This window comes from Mercenaria mercenaria, chromosome 6, assembly GCF_021730395.1.
Source record: "Mercenaria mercenaria strain notata chromosome 6, MADL_Memer_1, whole genome shotgun sequence".
Lineage (NCBI taxonomy): Eukaryota > Metazoa > Mollusca > Bivalvia > Venerida > Veneridae > Mercenaria > Mercenaria mercenaria.
The window spans coordinates 34,064,947-34,089,455 of NC_069366.1; the positions used below are offsets into that span (position 1 = coordinate 34,064,947).

The 24,509-nt window shown below is 36.0% G+C and overlaps 1 protein-coding gene across 1 annotated transcript; it reads right to left on the reverse strand.

Annotated features, from left to right (window-relative positions):
- Window positions 1–1,184: 1,184 nt before the first annotated feature.
- Window positions 1,185–24,039, reverse strand: LOC123549183 (ribosome biogenesis protein bop1-like). Its single transcript, XM_045337057.2, has 18 exons — window positions 23,906–24,039; window positions 21,364–21,492; window positions 19,099–19,410; window positions 18,246–18,397; window positions 16,987–17,107; window positions 16,302–16,403; window positions 15,136–15,261; window positions 14,613–14,723; window positions 13,351–13,512; window positions 12,636–12,716; window positions 10,507–10,709; window positions 8,530–8,633; window positions 7,677–7,759; window positions 6,975–7,160; window positions 6,302–6,404; window positions 5,706–5,790; window positions 5,076–5,183; window positions 1,185–3,591 (listed from the first exon to the last, which is right to left on the reverse strand). The coding sequence occupies exons 1-18, from the start codon at window positions 23,966–23,968 to the stop codon at window positions 3,438–3,440; spliced, it is 2,385 nt and encodes a 794-aa protein (XP_045192992.2). The 5' UTR covers window positions 23,969–24,039; the 3' UTR covers window positions 1,185–3,437.
- Window positions 24,040–24,509: the final 470 nt, after the last annotated feature.

Consider the following 24,509-nt stretch of genomic DNA (forward strand, 5'->3'; position numbering starts at 1 on the left):
AAGTAAGCAAAATAACTACAGCCTTGGTTTGACAGAGTTTGTTCATGAGAGAATGATGATGAAATGTGCAATACCCCTCACATCCCCTTCGAATTCTATTTCAGTTAAACCCCAGTAGTGGACCAAAAAGGTGTTATACCTACACCAATAAAAAAAATTCAGACTTTTGCTTGTGTATCATTCATTCTTAGGCAAGGCCATAATTAAAAAATTGTTTGTGTTACCGCAAACAAATGTTTTTTTTAATGATGGCCCACCCAGACTCCTCAAATTTCTCTCATTTAGGGTGTCATCCTTTAACTTTTCTTGTCTTCTGTCTAATCACTTTATGTTCATGTTTCAACAGCTGTATATCCTCCGGAAGACTGTTGTTTTGAGAAAGGACTAGCTTGAGTAGTAGGTTTAACAAAAAGACTGTACACTAAACAAATCTTCCAACACAACAGTTGTTATTTATGCTTTGTTAAGTCTTAAAGACATGCCACAAAATAACGGTATTCTTTAGTGTTTCCAAGATGGTAATTGTAGATGGTTTGCATGAAAAAATTGAGAAATGGCAAGTATCTAGTTACAAATTGACAGCGACATATATAAGGCCAAGACAATGTGTTAAATGTCTAAATATAGATCATAATATAGTCAAAATTAAATTAGTAGTATGCACAGTACTAGATGTAAGATAGTTATTTTGTGTTTTTAAAACTGTACTGAAAAGAGAATGACTGAGTAAGTTTGCAGATGAAGTTGTGAAAACAGGGCCTAAATTGTCCATCTGTCATCTTGTATTATACCAGTATTATGAGAATGAATTGCACGAAGTTCATGTGGGAGGCGAAAGTAGGTCACTAGGTTGTGGTGGGTCTTTAAGGCCAATCTCCTTTTCTCTTTAATTTAAGATATACACAAAAGGCCTATGACTGATTGATGCTGGTCTCTTGTCACAAATGTTTTCCAAAACAATATCATGGGTAAAATACAGTTTTAGCTATGTTATGGTTCAAGGTTGAAGTTAATTTTAAGTTCAAACAGGTTTATATCTGCTTCTTATCCATTTACTCCCTTTTCATGTCTTACTCCCCAGGGGTGTAAAAAAATAATTTCACACCACTCGCCCTGCAGGACTATTAGCCAGTAAAATCTACTCGCCCTTAGTGAACAGTCACTCGCCCTAATAAGATTACAACTATCTTAATGACATTTTAATACTGTCACTTTTATGAAAGAAGTATTATGTACAACAAACAAATTTCAAATATAACACACAGTAGACAAATAATATTCTCTTGTACACTACATTTCCTTTTTAATTAATCATATTCTTTCTGCTTAAATTTTCTTTTCACAGTAGACATTTTTCTTTTTCTTTCACTGTATTTTTGTCATCTCCACCACCCGGTCGCTCTCCAAATAAACTACGGATGTTGGTTTGCCAACAGGAAAATAAACGGTGATGATAACATTAACTTGGATATATAAGTTTATCTTGACTGGCTTACGGTACATGGTTTTCTTGTAATAATTGCATCGATAATTATAATAAGCACAGTCTAGCGCACAATCATTATCGGTAAGCGATTGAATTTTAAAGCATCTATTGACCAAAGTTTGTTATCATTTTTCGCAATGTAATTCAAAACATTTTTGCTGAATTTTGGTAAAGTTACAATGTAAAAAGCACTCGCACGATCGGTTGAGTATACAGTGGGTTCCACTCGTCCTATCCAGTGCGAGCAGGTGAGTGGAATTTTACACCCCTGCTCCCTCCAAAAATCTACTGACAAATAGTAACAATGTACACAGACATGTCTGTTTAAGGTTAAGGTTAACTGTGATATTAAAATATTTATTAGACAATCTGTCTGCTCTATTTCTTTCTAATCCTTTAATTTCTTAATTATACCCCCACTGAACACAACTCTGTTTTCCGTTTTGATAAAATCACACTCCTTTTCACTCTGAAAACGTCCCAAATTTTGACACTTTGTCCCCTCAGCGTGAAACAGTTTTAACTATTTATAAGTAAAGAAGAAATAATAATAATGTGCTGAGGCAACATTTTCCTTAAATATATTTGAAACTTGTTTTGGGTTGACCCCAGGCCTTAATTTTGATATTTTGAGAAGTTTTCACTGTAGATATAAAAAACAAAATTAACAAGTTTTTGTATTTTCTCTTTTTTCCACCATCTCGAATAAAGAAAAAGTGAATTTATCTTAAAAGCAGTATGAAAGAACATCAGTACACACATCTTTTACATATACCATGTTTATGGTAAAGTTATATTCAGAACTGATAACTTGGGACTTTTTTACATGTGTTCTGTTTGTTACAATATGCTTTACACATACATCATTATTTACAATGTAGAAAGTAATAACACAGAGTTAAAAGACCAGTCTTACAATTCAACTTTACCACTGGTCAATTTCCCAAATCGAGAGCTTAGAGCGAAACTGGTCTATCTGCTTCTATTTTTAGAGCAAAACTGGTCTGTCTGCTTCTATTTCTATATAAAGATAGACCAGTTTTGCTCTAAGCCCTCGAAATATGAACTGGTCTCCAAGTTCAGAAACCTAGGACCAAATCTTACAAAACTAAGTTTGGAGACCACTCTCAAATCTCAAGCATCTGACTGGTTGAGTCTGACCACCGATTTGAAATTGACCAATGACAAGGTTGCATTTCCAGACTGGTTTTCAAGCTCTATTTTATGATCTAGGAACCTTGGGGTTTCACAAGTAGATTGTTCTCTATGATACATGTATTAAGAAATTTACATCTATTCAGTAATGTTTATTCCTAATGCACCTGTCAATATTTTGCCCGTCACGGGGGGGGGGGGGGGCGGCGGGCTGACCCAGGGGAATTTGACATTTCAAAAATTTTGTTGTCTAAATCCCCACCCTAGAGACAACCTTTTTTGTCTAAATCCCACCCTAGAGCCTGGTTGGTACATCAAATGTTTGTCAAATTCCCGCCTGTCGGGAATGGTCTTCTGTCTAAAGTCCTGTGTATGCCCGCCGCTCCCCCGGGCGGGCAAAATATTGACAGGTGCATAACAGTCCTAGTGCCCTGCACATAAAGGGTTAATTAAACTCTGCTGCATTATTGAAGAGTTTCTGTAATTTCGTTACATTTGTCCACAGAGTTTACATATTTTATAAACACTGAGACCCAAAGAATCCTGAATTTGGTGAACAGCACAAACATTGGTTTTGCCTTCCCTTGATTTCAGGTTTTGAATGCAAGTGATTATTAATACCGTTGCATCTAAGTTGGTTGCTGTTTTTCATACAGCCATAGTTTGGTATTTCTCTCAAGTTGTCATTGAAAATTTCTTTATGTTTTCACTGTACAGTACTTTTTGTAGGGTTTAATGCTCTGTACAATATCTTTACAAATCCAATGTTTTAGGTAACTATTTCTGCAAAGTCTTATCAAGTATATAACCGTATTGTTGCATCGGCGCCGGCTGAGAATATCCACGGCTGTAAAGGATGGAACACACAGTCTAGGATACCCACATCTTTTTCCGCTGTGTGACCTTTTAGTACTTTCACAGGTACTATCAGGGGATTCTGTAGTAAGTCACTGAAATTAACAAGATATTGTTATTTTATTTTATGAAGATTTTTTTTCAACAAGATTAAAGCTATCCTTGGTCTCCACTTAACATCAGTCCCTTTCATTTGAAATCCATAAAGTCATATCCCCATATGCACCCTTTACCTGGTATTGGACAAACATTCTGACCACGTACATCAGAAAAAAAACTTTGGCTTCTTGAATATTAATTAGGCATTTTAGATGTTTAGACCTAGTGACCTACATTTAAAGACCAGATGACCTAGTTTCAAACATAGCCTAACTTTCAACAAGACAAACATTCTGACCAAGTATGATATAGATCAGGAAGAAAATATGCCCTCTATAGATGTAAATGAAACAGTCTGTAACCTGACCTAAATTTTAAGACAAACTGTTTCAAGCCAATCAGGTTTAAATTTTGACCTAAAGTGTGTTAGTAAGTTAGTTTTTCTGCCATTTTTGCCCAGTTACTAAGTTTTACCCAGTTTCAAACTTGACCTTGCCTAAATAAGAACACATATTCTGACTAGGTTTGATGTGGAGGAAGAAAATGTGGGCTCTAGAGTGATAACAAAAGTTAAAGACCTAGCTTTTGATCCCATATGCACTTATCAAACATGATAATGAATTTACTGAGGGTAACATTCCCACCAGGTTTCATTTAGACTGGAAAAAATGGTCACCTCTAGGAGTGTTTACAGTAAAATTTACAACGGAACAATTCTGGTCATAGTTTGATCACAGTAGCTCACCTTGAGAACTTTGCACTCGGGTGACAAAAAAATAAGACCTACAAAGGGCAGATAATCAGACTGTCATGGTTGTCTCATCTCTGGTAAGGTAGTCTGCTTCCTGTCATGTGGTAAATTGTAATATTTTTTTCCATCTCAGCAAAGACATTATTAAAGGTACGAAACCCTGTAGAATTCTTTCGTGTGTGGAAGCTATTCAGCTGTCAAATGAAAGGTCAGTGGTTCTAAACAAGGTGCCTGCCATTGATTGAAAGCTGCCAATGTTTGAAACAACCTTTTGAAGGGCACATATAAACTTTGTCAGTGTGACTTTTAACCCCACATAAGCAAGTTTTGAAGCAAGCTTACATCACATCTGTAAAACATGAAATTGCAAATTCAGCAGCCCAAACCATACCCTGATAGTGCTGCAATAGTTTTCTGTAGGTGCAATTTCATTTGAGCCGTGCCACGAGAAACCAACATAGTGGCTTTGCGACCAGCATGGATCCAGACCAGCCTGCGCATCTGCGCAGTCTGGTCAGGATCCATGCTGTTCACTAATGGTTTCTCTAATTGCGAAAGGCTTTGAAAGCGAACAGCATGGATCCTGACCAGACTGCACGGATGCGCAGGTTGGTCTGGATCCATGCTGGTTGCAAAGCCACTAAGTTGGTTTTCTCATGGCGCGGCTCATTTTGCAATTACCTTAGTCAACCAATTATCAACACGATGTCTTATAACAGAAAAACTTACTTATACACCATCCCATGACATACAATAAGGGAGCAATCATCACTGGCCGAGGCAAACAGCGGGTATCTCTTATGATAACATACTTGACGTATAGCCTTCTTATGATGCCTGTAAAAACACACAAACACTTGAAATACTTGAAATAATTTTGTACCCTTAGCATAATGTGTAAATAAAAACTTACATTGCAATATATCTGTAAATATGAAGATGGTCAATCGTCTTTACAGGTTCATTAAAAAGATGAGTCAGGACATACAAAAAATGTAACAACCCTTATAATTCTTATATAATCATTACAATTATTTTACTATAATATGTATAGAATATGCTTGGTTACAAGCATGAATCCCTTTCTAACAAACAACTGTTCTGATGCCAGATAACCAGGACAGGTCATGACCTTTGGACTGAGCAAGAAATACAGTTACTGTAATGAGTTTGTGAATTCTTTTGCAACCAAACCTACTTAAATTGCTTCAAAACAATGTACTAGTTTACACATCTTAAAAAAATTATAAAATTATATTTGCAAACAGTTCAAAATGGAGCACAGTAAAAATTTCAGTCAACAGGAGCTATAACATCTACTGCATTTAAAATGTAGAGCAGAGAACAAAAGCAACTTACTTGAGTGTTTGGTAAGGTTTAGTTGAAAGGTCAAGGTCAAACCAACTCAATCTGCTGTCATAGCCGCCTATTATTACATTGTCTCCTAAAAATATGAAAGTGTAAGTCGATGAAGTTTCATCTTGAATACGCTTTCTCAGACATCAAACAAGAGAGCCAAAATGATACTAAGTCACTCACCTGACTTTGACCTTGCTTCTGACCAAGTATGAAGCACACCCTTGAAGTGGTTCATGGGAAGGTCAGTTAAAGGTTATTACTATTTTTAGCTAAGACAGTCATAAGTGCAGTCCAGTATAACCATCTGAGCAAATTTGAAAAATCTCTCTCCAAGGAAGCTTCCAACCAAAACTGGTGAATGTCTATCCAGTGGATCAGGAAAACAAGTTATTTAATGTTTGTTTTTCTTTGAAGCTCTTGCTCTTAAAAGCTGTCAAGAGGAATCATTTGTACAAATCTGATTTGATTTAGTTTATCTAAATGGATCATGACATGCTATGCAAAAAAGGCCATTTTTTTAGCTCTGTATATGTAAACACTTTTGAATCCAAGTGACTTATTTTTATATAAGAAACAATGGTTCAAATGAAACTAACCGTCTGCATGTACAGCCATACTTGATACCCATTTACAATTTGTTACAAGCTTTTTACTCATCTCTTGCTTCAGTAAGTTATAAACACGCACATATCTTTGTGTCTGAAAGAAAATTAATACCGAATAAGCACTATCTTGAAATCTTTCCACAGCAAACACATTTGGGAATACAGTCAAGACAGTAAAGTGTTTGTTGTAAAGGGGTTGTTGCTCTGGACAGGTGTCAATATACTAAGAATTCAATCTAATAGGAAAGAAAATATCTGTCTTTATAGCTATGTGTTTGCTCCTTGCAGGTGTTATCTTATATTGCAAATATCTTTTTTGTGTCTGGAAGAGATGTAGTACAGAATAAACACTACAAAATCTGTACAGAAGGAAGAAAATTGGCATCTAGAATAAACATGAAGAAAATTAGCATGGAATAAGCATACACATATCTTTGTGTCAGGAAGAAAACTTGTGTTGGACAAAAAAAAATGTTTAATATGTTAAAAAACAAACTTAATTCAGCATGGGGATTCCATTCATGACAGCGTGACGACTAAATATTCAAACAAATACATACATATATACATTCCATATATTTTGCCTCTAAAGCTTTGGGTCAAAATAATGAATATCCCTAATAAATCTATTTCATTTTTCTCAAAAAATAAACAAGTTCCTTACAGCAACAAACAAGAAAGGTCTGACAGGGTGAAATCTGACACACTGCACTATGCCTTTTGATTTAGAGAATGGATTCTGTGATCGTCTCCTTGACAACTGGTGTATGAGCACTGATTTTGATTGTCCATTAGGCATCACTGTTGCAAAGTAATCTCCCTTTCCATGCCAAGTGACCTGTGACACTTCCTGCAACAAAAAAAGAAATGTTTAAAAATAAATTAACCAAATTTTTTAAGTTGAAAAGGGGTATAATTTTGACAAAATGTAAGCTGGAGTTACAGAACTTGTCCTGTGTGGACACCTCGTGATGCTGAAGTTGAAAGCATCTGGTGCAATACTTTCTGAGAAACCTGTTTACATGGCATGCTTTAGTGAAGCGGATATCAGCCAATGGGTAACAACAAAAGCTTTTATTTCAAATATGTTACATTACAACACACCTATTTTTTTATACACATTCTTATCATATTCATAAAAATTACAAATTTAAAATCTGACCCTTTCACTTTTCAATGTTTACAAAAATGAAAATGTTGTAAAATAAAAATGGTAATGAAAACTGGCATCCTTGTTGAACATTATGAGCAATACAAGCTAGATTTCTGACAGAAGTCTGGTCTTCTATCTCACTGAATTAGCCAAAATTACTAATAAAGTCTGGTATTATTTATCAGGAACTGTGAAAGTCATGAATGCACTTACAAAACCATGGGAAAGTTTAAGCCTGTAGCCATCAGCATACTCTTTTCCTTCATAAACACTCCAGCTCACTGGTACTTTAGAATCTGAAATTAAGATTTATCGCCAGAATTCAGTTTGATTATATGTTTCATGAAAAACAGGAAATAAGGAGAGCTAATATATGAGATGAATACTGTAAAATAAATATTATTTATGCTATATCTTCTGTTATGCACCGACAGTACAACTTGTATACCAGTCAAAATTGCTATTGATGATGGTGATTTTCTAAGTTTGTACCAATTAAGGATATTATTCTATGTAAAGGGGTAGAACCTTCCACTTTCCACAAGCCTACTAGATGGCTTTTACATATGAAACAAAGATACTGATGGCCCTAGATCACTCGTCTGGCTGAGTTTTTGATATAGCTACCAGGACAGAAATGAGCCCAATCAACTGGCAGCCTCCTTTAATGAAAATCAAGGTGCTTGGACACTTTCTGTAGAAGATAACATGGGTAAAATTTTAATGAAATTATTTTGAAATGGAGCAGGCAGTTTATGACAGGAATTGTTTTAAGTTTCCACTATACACCTATATATGGAAAAATGGCCCTGTTCTCTGGTGGCCAAAGTTTATGACTTATTGGAAAAATATTACCAAACACCGCAATAACCAAGATTTTTTGTGTTCAGGTCAGCTATAAATTTATTCCAAGCATGACTTGAATCACAACAGAAAGTTATTTAATTTTATGTAAGTGATCTTAACCATACAGATGATATACTAATCAAGGCAGCCATGTCTCTTATTTGATTAACTCTCAAATATTACTGTGCCATAATTTTACTCCATCAAAATCAAGTCTTACCATGTGTATCCTCTTGTTTGATGTACGAGTTCAACATGTTATCTGTATTTGTAAGTTGTAATTTGTCTCCCATTCCTGGGTTAAATATAATCACAGTCTTCTCTCTAAAACAAATCAAATAACAGTACTATAAGAGAGGCAAAAACAACAGGGCACTTGAAAACAGAGTGCCACAATTTACTACCTTTCAAAGATCAATAAACAGCTTCTTTGATTCAATTGTGATAAAATAATTTTTGGGCTTCTTTGTAATTTTTTTTCTTTTAAGAGTTGCCTTCGGTTTAAAACAAGATTACCACCTTGCGGGTGCTGATGCTCATCTGATTTTTTCTGTATAATAGAAAAATTGTCCTACCCATGATTTTCTAAGTCCAAAAAGGGCCATAATTCTTGCAAAAAACAGGATGGAGTTATGTTTCTTGATGTACAGAGTCAGCTTCTGATGGTGGACAACTGTTGCAAGTTTCAAAGCAATAGCTTGAATAGTTTAGGAGAAAAGCTGACCTAAACATAAAAGTTAACCAATAAATCTGATATTTTCTAAGTCCAAAAGGGGCCATTATTCTTGCAAAAAGCAGGACAGAGTTATGTTTCTTGCTGTACATGGTCAGCTTATGATGGTGAACAAGTGTTGCACGTTTTAAAGAAATAGCTTTGATAGTTTATGAGAAAAGCTGACCTAAACATAAAACTTAACCAATAAATCTGATATTTTCTAAGTCCAAAAGAGGCCATAATTCTTGCAAAAAGCAGGACAGAGTTATGTTTCTTGCTGTACATGGTCAGCTTATGATGGTGAACAAGTGTTGCACGTTTTAAAGAAATAGCTTTGATAGTTTATGAGAAAAGCTGACCTAAACATAAAACTTAACCAAGAAATTTGATTTTCTAAGTCCAAAAGGGGCAATAATTCTTGAAAAAAGCAGGATGGAGTTACGTTTCTTGATGTACAGGGTCAGCTTATGATGGTGAACAAATGTTGCAAGTTTCAAAGCAATAGCTTTGATAGTTTAGGAGAAAAGTTGACCTAAACATAAAACTTAACCAAGAAATCTGATATTTTCTAAGTCCAAAAGTGGCCATAATTCTTGCAAAAAGCAGGATGGAGTTATGTTTCTTGCTGTACAGGGTCAGCTATTGATGGTGAACAACTGTTCCAAGTTTCAAAGCAATACCTTTGATAGTTTAGGAGAAAAGCTGACCTAAACATAAAACTTAACTAGGCAACGCCGACGCCGACACCGATCAAGTGATGACATTAACTCAACATTTTTTTTCCAAAAAATCAGATGAGCTAAAAATGATCTTGTTCCTAATTATATGAGAATACCGGTATAAAGGAATGCTCAAATTTGACAAATAGAATCATACTTATAACTGATGCCTGAATATTAGACAAGATTTTAAATCAACATGCAAAGTTGTCTAAACAAATCCAGACCACAAAAATCAAAAGCCCTTAATTACAAACCAGTTCTGGTTAAAATGCCGGGAAACAGTCATACAGCATATACAGTCAATGCAAGTTTTAAATACTAAATTTCTAAAACTGATCTGAAGAAGTGTTTTAACTAAAGAAAATAATCACAGTAAAACCTGTTTATAGATTTAACCACTGGGAAATGAAAATAGTAGCTTTGTAGGTGATCTCTAACAAAAGATAAAACTACTGTAAAATCATTTAATTTCGTGGGCATGAAATTTTGTGGTTTTGGTCAAAATGGTTATTTCGTGGGGATATGAATTCATGGATTTCAACTTTTGAACACAAAATGAATGTGAATTTTACATGTTCGTTGGGATTAAAGTTCGTGGATTGACTCAACCAAGAAATCCACGAAAATTAATCCCCCACGACTGTTAATGATTTCACAGTATACAGTTTGACGAGGAAAAAGTGGTGGTTTTAGGCGAATGATTATATAGTTGATGTATTCCTTCTGATGTGGTTTTTAGTACCTGTTTGACTGTACTTACAATGTACATGCTACCAGGCACACTGCTGGGTTAGGATTCCAGGCAAGACATGTAATTCTGCCTTCTACATGTAACGTCTTCATACACCTGCCTGTTGCTACCTCCCATACTCTAATGGTACTGTCATCTGAGCCGGAAACTAGCCACTGACCACTGGGGTCCACAGAGATACTCCTCACAAGGCCAGTGTGACCTTTGTATATCTAATAACAGAAATGGAAGACAATGCTTTGTATGTAAATCAATAGCACAGATACAGTTGCATTTTGCAGGTAGAACCTCAAACTCCTGATCCAAAGGTTGTGGGTATAAATCCAAGTTAGTATGGAATTTTGACTGCAGTCTCCAAAATCCTTCACCAAGATGCGAAAACTATTATGAAATCCAGGAAAAATTCATCAAGTTCATTTAACGTAAGTGGTAACAAGAGCTGTTTGTAAAAGTTGTATGTCCCTATATGATGGCCTGTCCCATTTTCAGCCCCTAGATCACTAAGACATTGACCTTTGATCTACTGACCCCCAGTGCAACAGAGGCAATCTACTAACTGCATGCAATCATCCTATGAAGTTTGTAGACTGTGGGTTAAAGCATTCTTTAGTTACTGAGCAGAAATGAGCCGCGCCATGAGAAAACAGTGGCTTTGCGACCAGCATGGATCCAGACCAGCCTGCGCATCCGTGCAGTCTGGTCAGGATCCATGCTGTTCGCTTTTAAAGCCTATTGGAATTGGAGAAACTGTTAGTGAACAGCATGGATCCTGACCAGACTGCGCGGATGCGCAGGCTGGTCTGGATCCATGCTGGTCGCAAACCCACTATGTTGGTTTTCCCATGCCACGGCTCAAATTGTTTTCAGCCTCAATATCACTGTAACATTGAACTCTGCTGTGCTGACTCCAAATCATTACTAGTCATATAATGATCAGAGGCAATCATCCTATGAAAGTCGAAAGGTAGTAGGCCAAAGGGTTCTCAAATTTTTCTGAGCAGATACCATCAGTCTTGAGGTCAATGTTACCTTGACCTTTGACTTAGTGACATTAACAATAAGATACACCCGCAGACCACAGGCAATCTGTCAAAATCTTCAATCTGTTGAAGTCTAACCACTGAAGGTCAAAGCGTTCTTTAGTTACTGAGCAGAAACCATTTTCAGGCTTGAAGAAACTGTGATCTTAACTTTTGACCACATGCAATCATTCCATGAAGTCCGACGGCTTCAGGCCAAAGCCTTCTCTTATTACTTAACGAAAACTCTATTCAGTCTCAATGTCAGTTGACCACTGACCTACTGACCCCTAAATATCTGGGGTCATCTACAGGCAATCTGACCATTATGAAACCAAGCACCCTTTAGTTACTGGTCAGAAACCAAATGGTCTACCAACCAACCAAAAAACACACAGACAGACCCACCAACTGACATTAAGCAAAACAATATACATCTTCATGCAGGGAGGGGGTGGGGCGGCATAAAAATTTTCTGTACACTTTTGGAAAATGTAAATACACTAAAAATAAGGTTGAACTTTATGCTTGTAAGGAGTGATTTATTCAAATCACTTAATCTGCTTCTGTATAAAGTAATCCAGACAGAAGAATCTGTATGCATCAGCAACAATTGCATGCAACTTTAGGCATAACAAGTCTGCATAATCGGGCTTTGTTCTTTCTGAAGGAATAAGATTCAGTGACAATAAAAAAAATCAAGTATTTCAGTATGTATAATGCCAGTTTTATCTTTTTTATGTTTGTTTAGAGTCACACCAATGTAATTTAGATGATATGGTGACTTTTCCAGCTTTTGATTGAGGAAAGCCCTGGTGCTCCTCTGGGCACTGTTTCAGGCTCTGGCAAGCACCTGGGTAGAACCACTGACCTACCATAAGCCAGCTGGATTGCTTCCACACATAAGAATTCTACATCAGAAGCCATCTTTCAAACCCAAATCAGTGATGGACAAGTACTTCAAAGTCAGCAACCTAAACCACTTGGCCACGGAGGTCCCTTATGTCAGTTTTAAGCAAAATATTTTATAAGACCCTTGTCAGACATTTTCTCATTATTTCCTGGGATAGTCTTACGAGCCAGTCTCGAATAAATTTGTTATATCTGAGCAGAACTTACAATTGACTGTGTAGTAGGGAATGGCTGCAGATCCTTTGGTTTCGGCAGTTTTGGAATCAGATCTTCCGGATTAACACTCATCTGCAATATAATCAAAACTAGAAATGAGTTCAATGGACATCTGAGCTATCATAAAGTGTGACTACACTGTATGTATGATACTAATTTGAACAGCAATAAAACTGCAAGACTTACAGCTCCTTCAAAATCTCATAGCTTAACATATATATCAACACGGTATATGGGTGAACACCCATGAAAAGTTAGAACCCATTCAGCCCGATATACCATATAGCACATATTTTTTTACACATTGCTTTTCTTTTTTTTTTTTTAATCAAACTAAGATGCATAAAAATCATATAAAATCATATTTTGACTTGTGCCCATGAATTAGTAAAAATAAGTCACATAAAATCAAATGATCTGTTTTTATCTTGAATCCAGTAACTTTTAAAAATTCAAAATAGCCTGCTTTCTGATAAACATACACGATGGATCGCATATTTACACCTGCTAAGAATTGGATAAACTGAGCTTTAACCTGGTTGAGTGTTCTTGATTAATGCATCAAGACAAACTGCTAGCCATCAAAGCTATTACATCCAGCAAATACTATACTGCTAATAGCAAATCACTGAAAGACAAAGTAAACGTAAACATCTTGTAAAAGTACACAACTTGAAACATCTGACCTACCACTTCCAAAACTTACCCTAACTTTCTTCTGCCTAGGACACAAGTACAAGTCTAGACACCTTTCAAATCTCTCATTGATGAATCTTCGGAAGGCTGGAACATTACGTAATGAAGAGAATTTCTGTGGTATGAAATTCATACGCCTCTCCTCTGGCTCTTGTTCTTTCCATTTCTCCTCCTATTCAGTTTAAATGTTTACTTTATCAGTTCATTTATTTCATTACAAGTATTCTGGATATGGACAAAATTCACCCCCATCCCCCTGGACAAAAATCTCCTAAGGTAAATATGACCATGCCGGACAAAATTTTCCATAATATCCAAATTTTCACTTCATTCTATTTTAAAATTCATATTTATAACATTAAAAATTGTAACTTTGTCCGTCTTGGTCAAATTGAGCAAGGGGGATTATGTCCTACGTTTGAAGTATTTTGACACTTAATAATGCTGTACAGTTATACATGAGCTTTTTCTGCTATCACTCTTACTGTTCCATTTGAATTTTATGAACTTACTGAAAAAATTATTTCATTTTGTTGCTTAAGAAATTTTGTGGTTTTGATCATATTGGGTAATTCATAATTATATGAATTCATGCATTTCAATTTTCGTGGTTTTGATCAAACTTAGGGTTATGAATTTGTGGATTTCAACTTCTGAACACAAAAGTGAGTGGGAACTTTACTTGAGCCGCACCATGAGAAAACCAGCATAGTGCGTTTGCGACTAGCATGGATCCAGACCAGCCTGCGCATCCGCGCAGCCTGGTCAGGATCCATGTTGATCGCTTTCAAATACTATTGCAAATAGAGAAACCATTAGCGAACAGCATGGATCCTGACCAGACTGCGCGGATGTATGTAAAAGGAAGACCTTAAGATTTGCAGTATGTAATAATAAAAAGATCATTAGCTTTTCATCAAGAAATATGAGCCGAACCATGAGAACACCAACACAGTGGCTTTGCGACCAGCATGGTTCCAGACCAGCCTGCGCATCCGCGCAGTCTGGTCAGGATCCATGCTGTTCGCTAACAGTTTCTCTAATTGCAATAGGCTTTGAAAGCGACCAGCATGGATCCTGACCAGACTGCGTGGATGCGCAGGCTAGTCTGGATCCATGCTGGTCACAAACACACTATGTTGGTTTTCTCATGGTACGGCTCATATGACTCATTCCCAAGCGGAATAATAATTCGCTCCTAAAGTGGCAGAATATTTCTGCAGCAGAACTTATATCTTGATTCATAATGTATTCAGCAACAGCTTTTCTCACCTCTTCTTTTGTGAATATATATTCTGGTGGTGGGTTATAGCTCTCTGCATGTCCAGGAAGTGACAGTTTGGGAGCAGGAATATGCTGCCGGTATCTTTTGCTGATTTCTGTCTGCAAAACATACACACACATTCAACACAGACTCCATACAGTTTATACAAAATAGCGTAATTGTTTCATAGAATCATTATGTGCTTGATCTAATTTAATAAATGATTTCAGTTTTAACATCAAACGGGAGAAAATTAAATCTGCCAAGTTGTAAATCTGAGCATTATGGATGCCCTTTTACGTCTTCAGGACCCAATGTCAACGTTACAAAACTGTTATTAGTCTTTTTAGGCTTAATACAGTTTTTCAACAGTATTTCAGAACCAACAAATCCATAAACCATAGGAAAGTATGAATGACGTAGAACGCATTGTTCTCTATCTACCAAGCTAATTGGTAGAGCAAGTTAGAAATGAGTTTGGCTCCACCCAGTTTTGTAGCAATCGATCCTGAACCTGTAGCCAGGCCTCACCTCTTCATCATCTTTCCAGATCATGTAGAAATTTGGTTCATCCTCCTCTTCTTCCTTGTCTTTCTCTTCCTTTGACTTTGATGGCTTCATCCATCCCATCTTCAGCGCATGGACCATCTGACCTACCTAAGGGTGAGAAGTTATTACTGGTTAAAGACACGAAAAGGATGAAAATTATCAGTACAATTTACACCGACACCTACCCGGTACATAGATAATGGCACTGGGTATGAAATTCACTTTCTAAATTTCTAACAACTTAAGGTAGTTCTACTTATTTGAAACAAAATACTGTTCTATAATGTAGAATTTTATTCAACTGTATTTTTTTCAAAGAATCATTGTATCCAAAGAAAATTAATATAAGGTCATGTGCCAGATTTTTTGTTACAACCATCTTCTATGGGAAAATCACATTAGTGATGACATTCGTGGATATGGAAAATGCTCCACAAAGCAGATTTTAATGAAACTTTCCATAGTTGTATAATTTACATATTTTCAATCATATAGCCAAACGAAATGTATAGGTCCTTAAGCTTAATTAATTTTTCACAATTCCCCAAATATCATTAAGAGTCCTTCTATTGTTATTATTTTGAATTATTTTACACCAAACTTACCTATTGTCAAAATCAACCTTCAGGAAGCCAGAATTGCTGACTGCTGACTGTTTAACACTTAATTCACGGGATATAACTGAATCCCAGCAACATCTATGCTACCTATATAATGGCCACTACACATCATTCTAGGACTTCATGATTAAATGATGTTACACTATCACTTCTGGTTATTCCAACATACAGAACAACTTAAATATCAAATGAGCTGCGCCATGAGAAAACCAACATAGTGTGTTTGCGACCAGCATGGATCCAGACCAGCCTGCGCATCCGCGCAGTCTGGTCAGGATCCATGCTGTTCGCTTTCAGTTTCTCTAATTCCAATAGGCTTTGAAAGCGAACAGCATGGATCCTGACCAGACTGCGCGGATGCACAGGCTGGTCTGGATCCATGCTGGTCGCAAACCCATTATGTTGGTTTTCTCATGGCGTGGCTCAAATTAATGTCACAAGTATTGCAACAATAAGAACTGGTCTCGGTTGTCAACCACTCTCATCAGAAATCTTTCTTTACAAGTATCGGATAAGCGACACACTTACTTTTAATCTCTCCCATTTTGAAGGTATAAAACTTCTCTTGTGTTCAGGCTGGTTGGACAATGGATGGATCATCACCTCACTTGAGAACCAGTCAACCCATGCCTGAAAAATATACATGTACTGAAAATACATGAAATGCACAGATTTTGAATTCTTCCTTTCCAAAAATCCAATTCCGCATTATACTGAAATATGGCAAAATTATTTCAAATTATGCTTACATACAAAATATACTAAGAAAAGAAATGTAAATGATTCAATTGAATGGATAGCCCTTTTAAAATTTCAGTGCACATTGTTCCTTTACTTTTCAGTTTTGGGTGAAAGGCGGCAGTGTCCTGGAGTTAATAAAAACAATATAAACAACCATTTTCATACATAAGCTGTACATGAAAGAAAACATTATTTAGGAGTACATTGTCTTATGTTTTAAATGGGATAATTTGCGTTATTATGTAGATCTACTTAGAATTTTCGCTGGAATAGTTAAAAAAAGTTTTGAAAAATAGATTTTGTCAAAAATCAGGGAAAATCCCTCAAAACAGCCCAAAAACCCACTGACATATAACGATAATTTTCCCCTTTTCTATTTAGGCTTTTAGGAGCAAAATAATTTAAAATGCATATATCTCAATTGGACCTCAGTAATCCTCATATAATCAAACAAACAAACAGTGAGAGTTACCTGATATTGCTCGTCTGTAGATTGTGTCGGGTGCTGTTTCTTCTGCAAGTTCTGTACCAGCTGTAAATCATCCTTGCTGAGCACTATTTTCTGTCCCGTTAATTTGTTATGTACAGTTCGCCTGTATAAACAGTAACATCGAGACAAAACATTAGGACAAAATACAAATGTAACACCAAATACTGTCTAAGTGGATATGTAATCCTGGGTCTAAAAGTTAGCGAATTGCCATTTCCAGATGTTTCACGAGCGGAAATATACGCTAATCACCAAAAATTGAAGTGCCAAAGGTCAGTTTGTTCAACTTTACCTGTCTCGGTGGACGTGGAAATTTTCGCTGGCTGATATTTTAGTGAATTTCCACCTCGCAAACTTTTCCACTTAAACAGTACTGTGAAATCAATTAACTTTGCATTTTAAGCCAAAACAACTATTTCGTGGATTTTAACTTACGAAGATAAAATGAGCAGGAATTTTGTGTACTTGTTGGGATTCAATTTAATGGATTGATGTAACCATAAAATCCACAAAAAAATAGTCCCCGCACGCCCCCGCCCCCCTCCAAAAAAAATTTATGATTTAACAGTATGAGTTAGCAGCAATTTTTCCTATGTTAGATAATATTATGATAATAAATCAATGTTACTGTTTTAGTACCTTCAACGATTTGATGACATTTATTTACCTCTGTAATTTCAATTCCAATTCACAGATTTATAATTGCTGCTGTGCCAAGCATTTTACCTCTTCTATTCAACAAGTTATCTTGTCAAAGTGCTATTACACTAGTGTAAGTGCCCACCCCCTCAAAAAAAAAATTTTGTTGGGAGGAAAACAAACAATTACTTAAAGTTCTAGATTCAAAACTGCAATGTGTTAAATTTGTGTTAAATCTAGTAAAACATACTAAAATCCCAACAGCAATAATCTCCCCTAGTGCTTTTAATCACTTTACAAATACCACCTAACCACAAAAACCAGATGACTGTTGAACAGAAAAGAAATTCTAATTTTTTTTTTTTTTTTCATTTTATCACCAACATTAGCCTTAAATATGTTGGAAAACAAAACAATCTCAAAAACTAAAAACCTAATATCAAATGATGAAATGTGCAATTTATCAAAGTCTTGATAAAAATGTTTGTAATGAAGAGGTCTCTATACAGTATGGGGAGATCAGCGAGTAGGAGACTGAAACAGACTTTACTGAGTTATCAACTATGTAAAATTACACTCCATCGAGATGTTTAATCACATACCAGTAGTTTGGATCATCCACTTTATCCAAGAAGTCATCAAGCTGGTCCCCTTGTTCTGGCTTTACAAGTTTACGACCTTCCACATCATACCCAATATGCTTGTAATTCTTGTACCATTCCATAGGTATGTTACCAACCGTGTTCCTGATATCCTGGAACACAAACACAATAAAATCATGATCAGTAAAAAATACAATTTTCTGCATTATATCCATCTTAAAAGTCTGCTTGACCGGGGATATGTAAGATAGAATAACTGTATCAGAATATGGAAGAAACCGTTTCTGAACTATGATCACACAAGAGATTCTTGAGCTATTTCAGAAAAGCTTTATCACGTAGAAAATCATACCAGTCATGTAACCTAGCTTTTGTATACTTAAAAGTTTATTCACAGACTCAGCTGAATTGCATTTACACATGACAACTTGTGCCACATGCAAAAATATTTTGCATTTTAATAGTCATCTGTTAGGAAGAATCTACTGGCAATTAATAAACTATGGAAATTCGTAACAATTTTCTAGTTACACATACTCTTGAACAGAAATGATGAAAACACAACAGAAATACACATAGCTCAATGTAAGTCATTTTAGACTATTAGAAATGCGAAAATGTACCACGAAATTTGAAGTCACATGTATCTGGCTTTAAAGACAGCATACCTATTTTTGGCTAAAACTGAAGTGTTAACTTCAACATGAAGCCTTTGTGACACTCATTCAGCTAAAGTTTAACATATCAGATCTTTTTTCAATTATCAGTTTTAACTGGTATTTTAATAACTAAAATCTGCTTGTTTGAAAACTGAAACATTACTGTAGATGGCTATTTTTAGCAAGGAACAAACCTCTTCGTCAGATGAATCTTCTTTGTATTCGTCTGTTTCTTTGACACTGTCTTCTTCCTGTTTCACATCAGTGTTATCCTCTTGTTCAATTTTTACTTCTGCTTTACCCGAGTCTGACAAAGATTGTGATTTCTTTCTGGTCTTTTCATTATTTTTCTTATTTAGAATGTCTTTAATTTGGTCTTTTGACTTTCCTTTGCCTTTATCTGTCTCTCCTGTAAACTCGACATCATCATCATCACTGTCATCATCATCATCGTCATCATCATCACCATCACTGTCATCATCAATATCTATCTCTCCATCTGAAGCCTGGACAATAAAAAATGACAGGACATTTTTTTGACAAGTATGAATCTGTTGCTTTTTTTTGTACAAACAAACAACGTGGAAACTCCTGGAAAACTGCAAACCATTTCAAACTGCTTTATTTAGTAGGCTAACCTAGACCTGATCAAACTGTTCTTTTTTCTTATTACAAAAAAAAGAAAAGAGTATTGCCTGTGGCTGCCAACGCTCATCTGATAAGGACAAGAAATTAGGCAATATGCGAGACAGATATTTATATGATGAGTTTGTCACTACCCATTTGTGCAAATGTTTCATGTCTGAATGTTTACATCTATTATGTTCAGCAATTAATGCAATGTTAGATTATCCCTTGAAGTAGTTTTGAAATTTGATTTTTCTATCCTAGTTGTCCAACCATGCTGATGATGTTTACCAAGTTCATTCCAGCTAGAGAAAAACCACAAAAGGTGTTGAGTACACAATTTACAGATGTAAAGTTTGTGTTGAGTACACAATGTACAGATGTAAAGTTTGTGTTGAGTACACCATGTACAGATGTAAAGTTTGTGTTGAGTACACAATGTATGGATGTAAAGTTTGTGTTGAGTACACAATGTACAGATGTAAAGTTTGTGTTGAGTACACAATGTACATATGTAAAGTTTGTGTTGAGTACACAATGTACGGATGTAAAGTTTGTGTTGAGTACACAATGTATGGATGTAAAGTTTGTGTTGAGTACACAATGTACGGATGTAAAGTTTGTGTTGAGTACACAATGTACAGATGTAAAGTTTGTGTTGAGTACACCATGTACAGATGTAAAGTTTGTGTTGAGTACACCATGTACAGATGTTTTTAAAAGTTTGTGTTGAGTACACAATGTACAGATGTAAAGTCTGTGTTGAGTACACAATGTACAGATGTAAAGTTTGTGTTGAGTACACAATGTACAAATGTAAAGTTGTAATATTTCATAACCAAACAAGAGCTGTCCGTAAGACAGCCAATGCTCGACTATTCGAAATATTGTCCCAGGAGCAGGAAAATATTACCCTAAATGTTAAAATATCTATAGAGTTGCAATCCAGTATCTGCATCAGTTTTGGAGATAGTAACTTGCATGCAAAACTTTAACCAGAAGTTTTAAGTTCAAAAGGGGACATAATTTGACTAAAATGCATGTCAGAGTTATGGTTGATGCAATTAACTAGTTTTATAATCCCGAAGGCACATGTGAAGTTTCAATTTAATATCTGCATTTGTTTTGCAGATAGTAACTTGCACGCAAAACTTCAACCAGAATTTTCTAAGTCCAAAAAAGGGCATAATTTGCCCAAAATACATGTCAGAGTTATGGGACTTGACCCAGTGAGGTTGGGAATTGATGTAGAAAAATAAAAAGTAAGTTTCAAATATATATGCCTTTAAGTAATAGCTGTATGTACTTGCACGCAAAACTTTAACCAGGATTTTCTAAGTCCAACAGGGGGCATAATTTGGCCAAAATGCAGGTCAGAGTTATGGGACTTGATGCTATCAGCTAGTTTTATAACCCCAAAAACACATGTGAAGTTTCAATTCAGTATCTTCATTAGTTCTGGAGATAGTAACTTGCATGTAAAACTTTAACCAGGATTTTCTAAGTCCAAAAGGGGGCATAATTTGCTCAAAATACATGTCAGAGTTATGGAACTTGACCCAGTGAGGTTGGTAATTGACCTAGAAAAAGAAAAAATAAGTTTCAAAGCTATATGCCTTTAAATGATAGCTGTATGTACTTGCATGCAAAACTTTAACCAAGGTGTGACGCCGACGCCGATGCCAGGGTGAGTAGAATAGCTAAAAACCAAAAAGAGCTATAACTCAAGAAAACTAGATGTGTGTCCATAGGACACTGGTACCCCCACTTCCTGTCACTGTGCATGGTTTCATGACTCTAGGTGAAATATTTCTCATTATTTCTATACATACAGAAGAATCTTCCTCATCCTCTCCAAGACCTGAGTACACACTGGAGTCCGAGTCACTGGAGTCGGTTGTATCAGCATCTTCTATATCAGACTCACTGTCATCTGCAGGCTCATTAACAAACAAGTCAGCCTGAAAGACATTCAAAGTATGCCAGTGTTAGAAATTAGTATTTTCAGTTACTAGCCCCAGCTGCTATATATGAGCCAAAGAATTTCTTACAAACACTAGTCTTTTGAGTGTATACATTGTATGAATTTTCAAGAATTTCTGCTGACTCAAAAGGTTTTTACCTTAGGCTAGTGCTAATTTCTATTAACGATATTTGATAATTACACTTACACTTTGAACAGTAGATGTAATCAATAGCAATGAATGTAGGAAGTGGCTATTCCTACGGCTCTCCCGTAAGAATAGTGAAATAAACCGCAGGTGGCTATTCCTACAGCTCTAAAGACAGTTTTGTATGTCCATCTTGAATTGCATTGTACTGAATTAATTCAAATGGTATATTTTCGAACAATTTGTTTACTTTTCAGTATCACACCGAGAGAGCAGGATGTGATTTCGAATAATGGAAAAGGCTAATTTATGTCTATGTGTAATATTGTTGTCAACGAAATGATATATATGTATAGATATATGCAACAAATCAATGAATTCAATGAATGTAATGATAATTAACCATATCGACATTATGGATAAATCCTGTTTTCCGGTATTTCAGTAAATAGGGTCATGGTGGGCTGGCGAGATTAACCGAGATAAAGACCGTGTACAATATTAGCAATTATTTTTGCCAGAAGATAAGGATTTAGGAAAATTCTTACTTTCTCACAATGGAAATACTATTCTACGACCTCTGCAACTATTTTTTTTTGCAAAAAAGAATCTGTTTACCTTGAAATTTGCGAATAATTTCACACCTTCGGTATCGAGCCACGGAAGCGGCAGTGCAGAATAAAAGATAAAATTTTAAAAATAAGGTAAACTTTGAGGATATTTTTGCTTCATCTTAATTACAACAATGTTAAATGACAACCTGCAATACTTTTTTATACATTTTCTATGTTTAAAACTTGAAAAAAGGATAATCTAAACACTACCGCCATTATAATGGCTGATACCCCCTCACCGTAAAACCGGGAACGGGCGTTTATTGGTGGTTAATACGGAGAAACGGGATTTACACTCTATGTGATGACTACAATATTGCCCATTAGACATAAATTAGCCTTTTCCTATAGTTGAACTCACTTCCTCTAGATGTGATACTGAAAAGTAAACAATTTGTTGGAAAATATACCTGTTGAATTAATTCAGTACAATGCAATACAAGATGGACTTACAAAACTGTCTTTAGAGCCGTAGGAATAGCCACCTGCGGGTTATTTCACTATTCTTACGGGAGAGCCGTAGGAATAGCCTGTGAGGCTCACAGGCTATTCTTATGGGACCATAGTAATAGCAACTTCCATGAATGTAAAGATTCCTCTAATTTTGTGTATTTTTCATTTATTGTAATTATAAATGTGATAATGAGAAAATGCACACTTGTAAGAGCATTGCAACAGGTACTGGAACCAAAGCAACCAGACTGCCCCCAAACAAACATTTATAAGCCAATTTTTTTTCTGCCACATAACAGAAATTCATCTACAGTTAACACTGTAATAACGACCACCCAAGGGACTACCACAAGTGGTTGTTAAAAAGAATGGTCTCTTAATACAATTTGTTAAAATACCAGATCATGTGCTCAGTTGCAAAAAAATATTTTAAACATATTGAACATGTTTCATTTAAGGTGGCAGGGGAGCGGTTTCGTAGTTTTGGCCCCGGTCGATTTTCTGTATAAACAGGACAGGGTAGATATAAAGACATATCTATCTTACTGGTTATTTATCATTATTAATTCTTTAATATATCTGGGGAATGTGGAACGGTTAATGAATCTACATGGCGGGGGTTTTAAAATTCCTAGCTCCGTACTTCCGGTTGAGGCTAAAACATAAATATCAGAACAAAAAGTCGGCCAGACGCGCTGCTGTCATCCATCCACTTTTTTTTCAAGTGAAAATTAGGGAAATAAAGTGGTGGTTGGCAGACACATTCCACACCACCTGGGTATGCATCCATGTTCGTACTATACATATATGCTACGAAATTGGATTTAAAAACTGAAATGGATGAATGGCAGAGTTGAAAGAGAGGCCCGGTTAGGCTATTTTTGGTCTATAAGATTTGGGTGCTTTGGCCGATTTTCACTACATCTGGCATGGAAAGCGACAGGTGCATAGGACCAGAGAGTCGTCTTTATGTCGTCTATAGTATCTGCAATGGTCCATAGTAGTTTCAAAGAAAAATAATCAAAAACGAGATTTCTATGGATATTTTAACACTGGTACCCACACATCAATGTGGAATTCGCAAATCTGCGCTCTCCTGCCACCTAACAAAAATAGTAGTCGCGAAAACTCATTACAAATGTCATTAAATTGATCTTTTTACGAAATCGTTCAGAAATGAAATGTTAAATTCATACCCCACTGTCAAAAGCCTCTTGCTCTAATGATGCGGGTTGATTTTTCCGTTTTGTTGACATCATTTCATTGGGATTTACACTTATTATCACAAAAACGTGACAATTTGCAATTTAATGAGTAGTAAGGGGACGTAACTTCGACATAAGGTCAATTGCTACTAAATTTGGTTATGGCTAAATACCACTAAATCCAGCTGTTCTTCATTTCATTAAAAAAATTACTTACTTATGCTTCAGTCACAAATAAAATGGGTGATGCTGCGCAAATTAAAAAATTTGGAGAGTCAGGCACCAGATGATTTTAAAGCTTTTTGTTCGCACAGTCACAAAACAGGCGGGCACCTGACGGCTTTCCTGCAAGGACATGCCGGAAGGGGCAGTTTTCAAACCTGACAGGTACCAGGTTGGGACTGGGCAGCACCCATGCTAAACATACAGGAAACCGGATGGGCATCTGTTAAGTCTGGTGGCACCTAGCTGGTTACCGAGTGGTGGCAGGATAATTGTATTTTAAAAAAGGCTGCCTCTGCATCTGCGTCTTCCATGCATTTGTGAGCCACCCACATTGCTGGAGGAGAAAAAAAGTCTCGGATGTTGTGGTGGA

Excerpts from the sequence above, each read along its gene's own strand:
- LOC123549183 (XM_045337057.2), bottom strand. The coding sequence starts at position 23,968 with ATGATGTCAACAAAACGGAAAAATCAACCCGCATCATTAGAGCAAGAG. Across the intron at positions 16,404-16,986 it reads CTACAGACGAGCAATATCAG|GCATGGGTTGACTGGTTCTC; the intron begins GTAACTCTCACT and ends TATATTTTTCAG. Across the intron at positions 6,405-6,974 it reads GACCTTTCTTGTTTGTTGCT|ACACAAAGATATGTGCGTGT; the intron begins GTAAGGAACTTG and ends ATTTTCTTTCAG.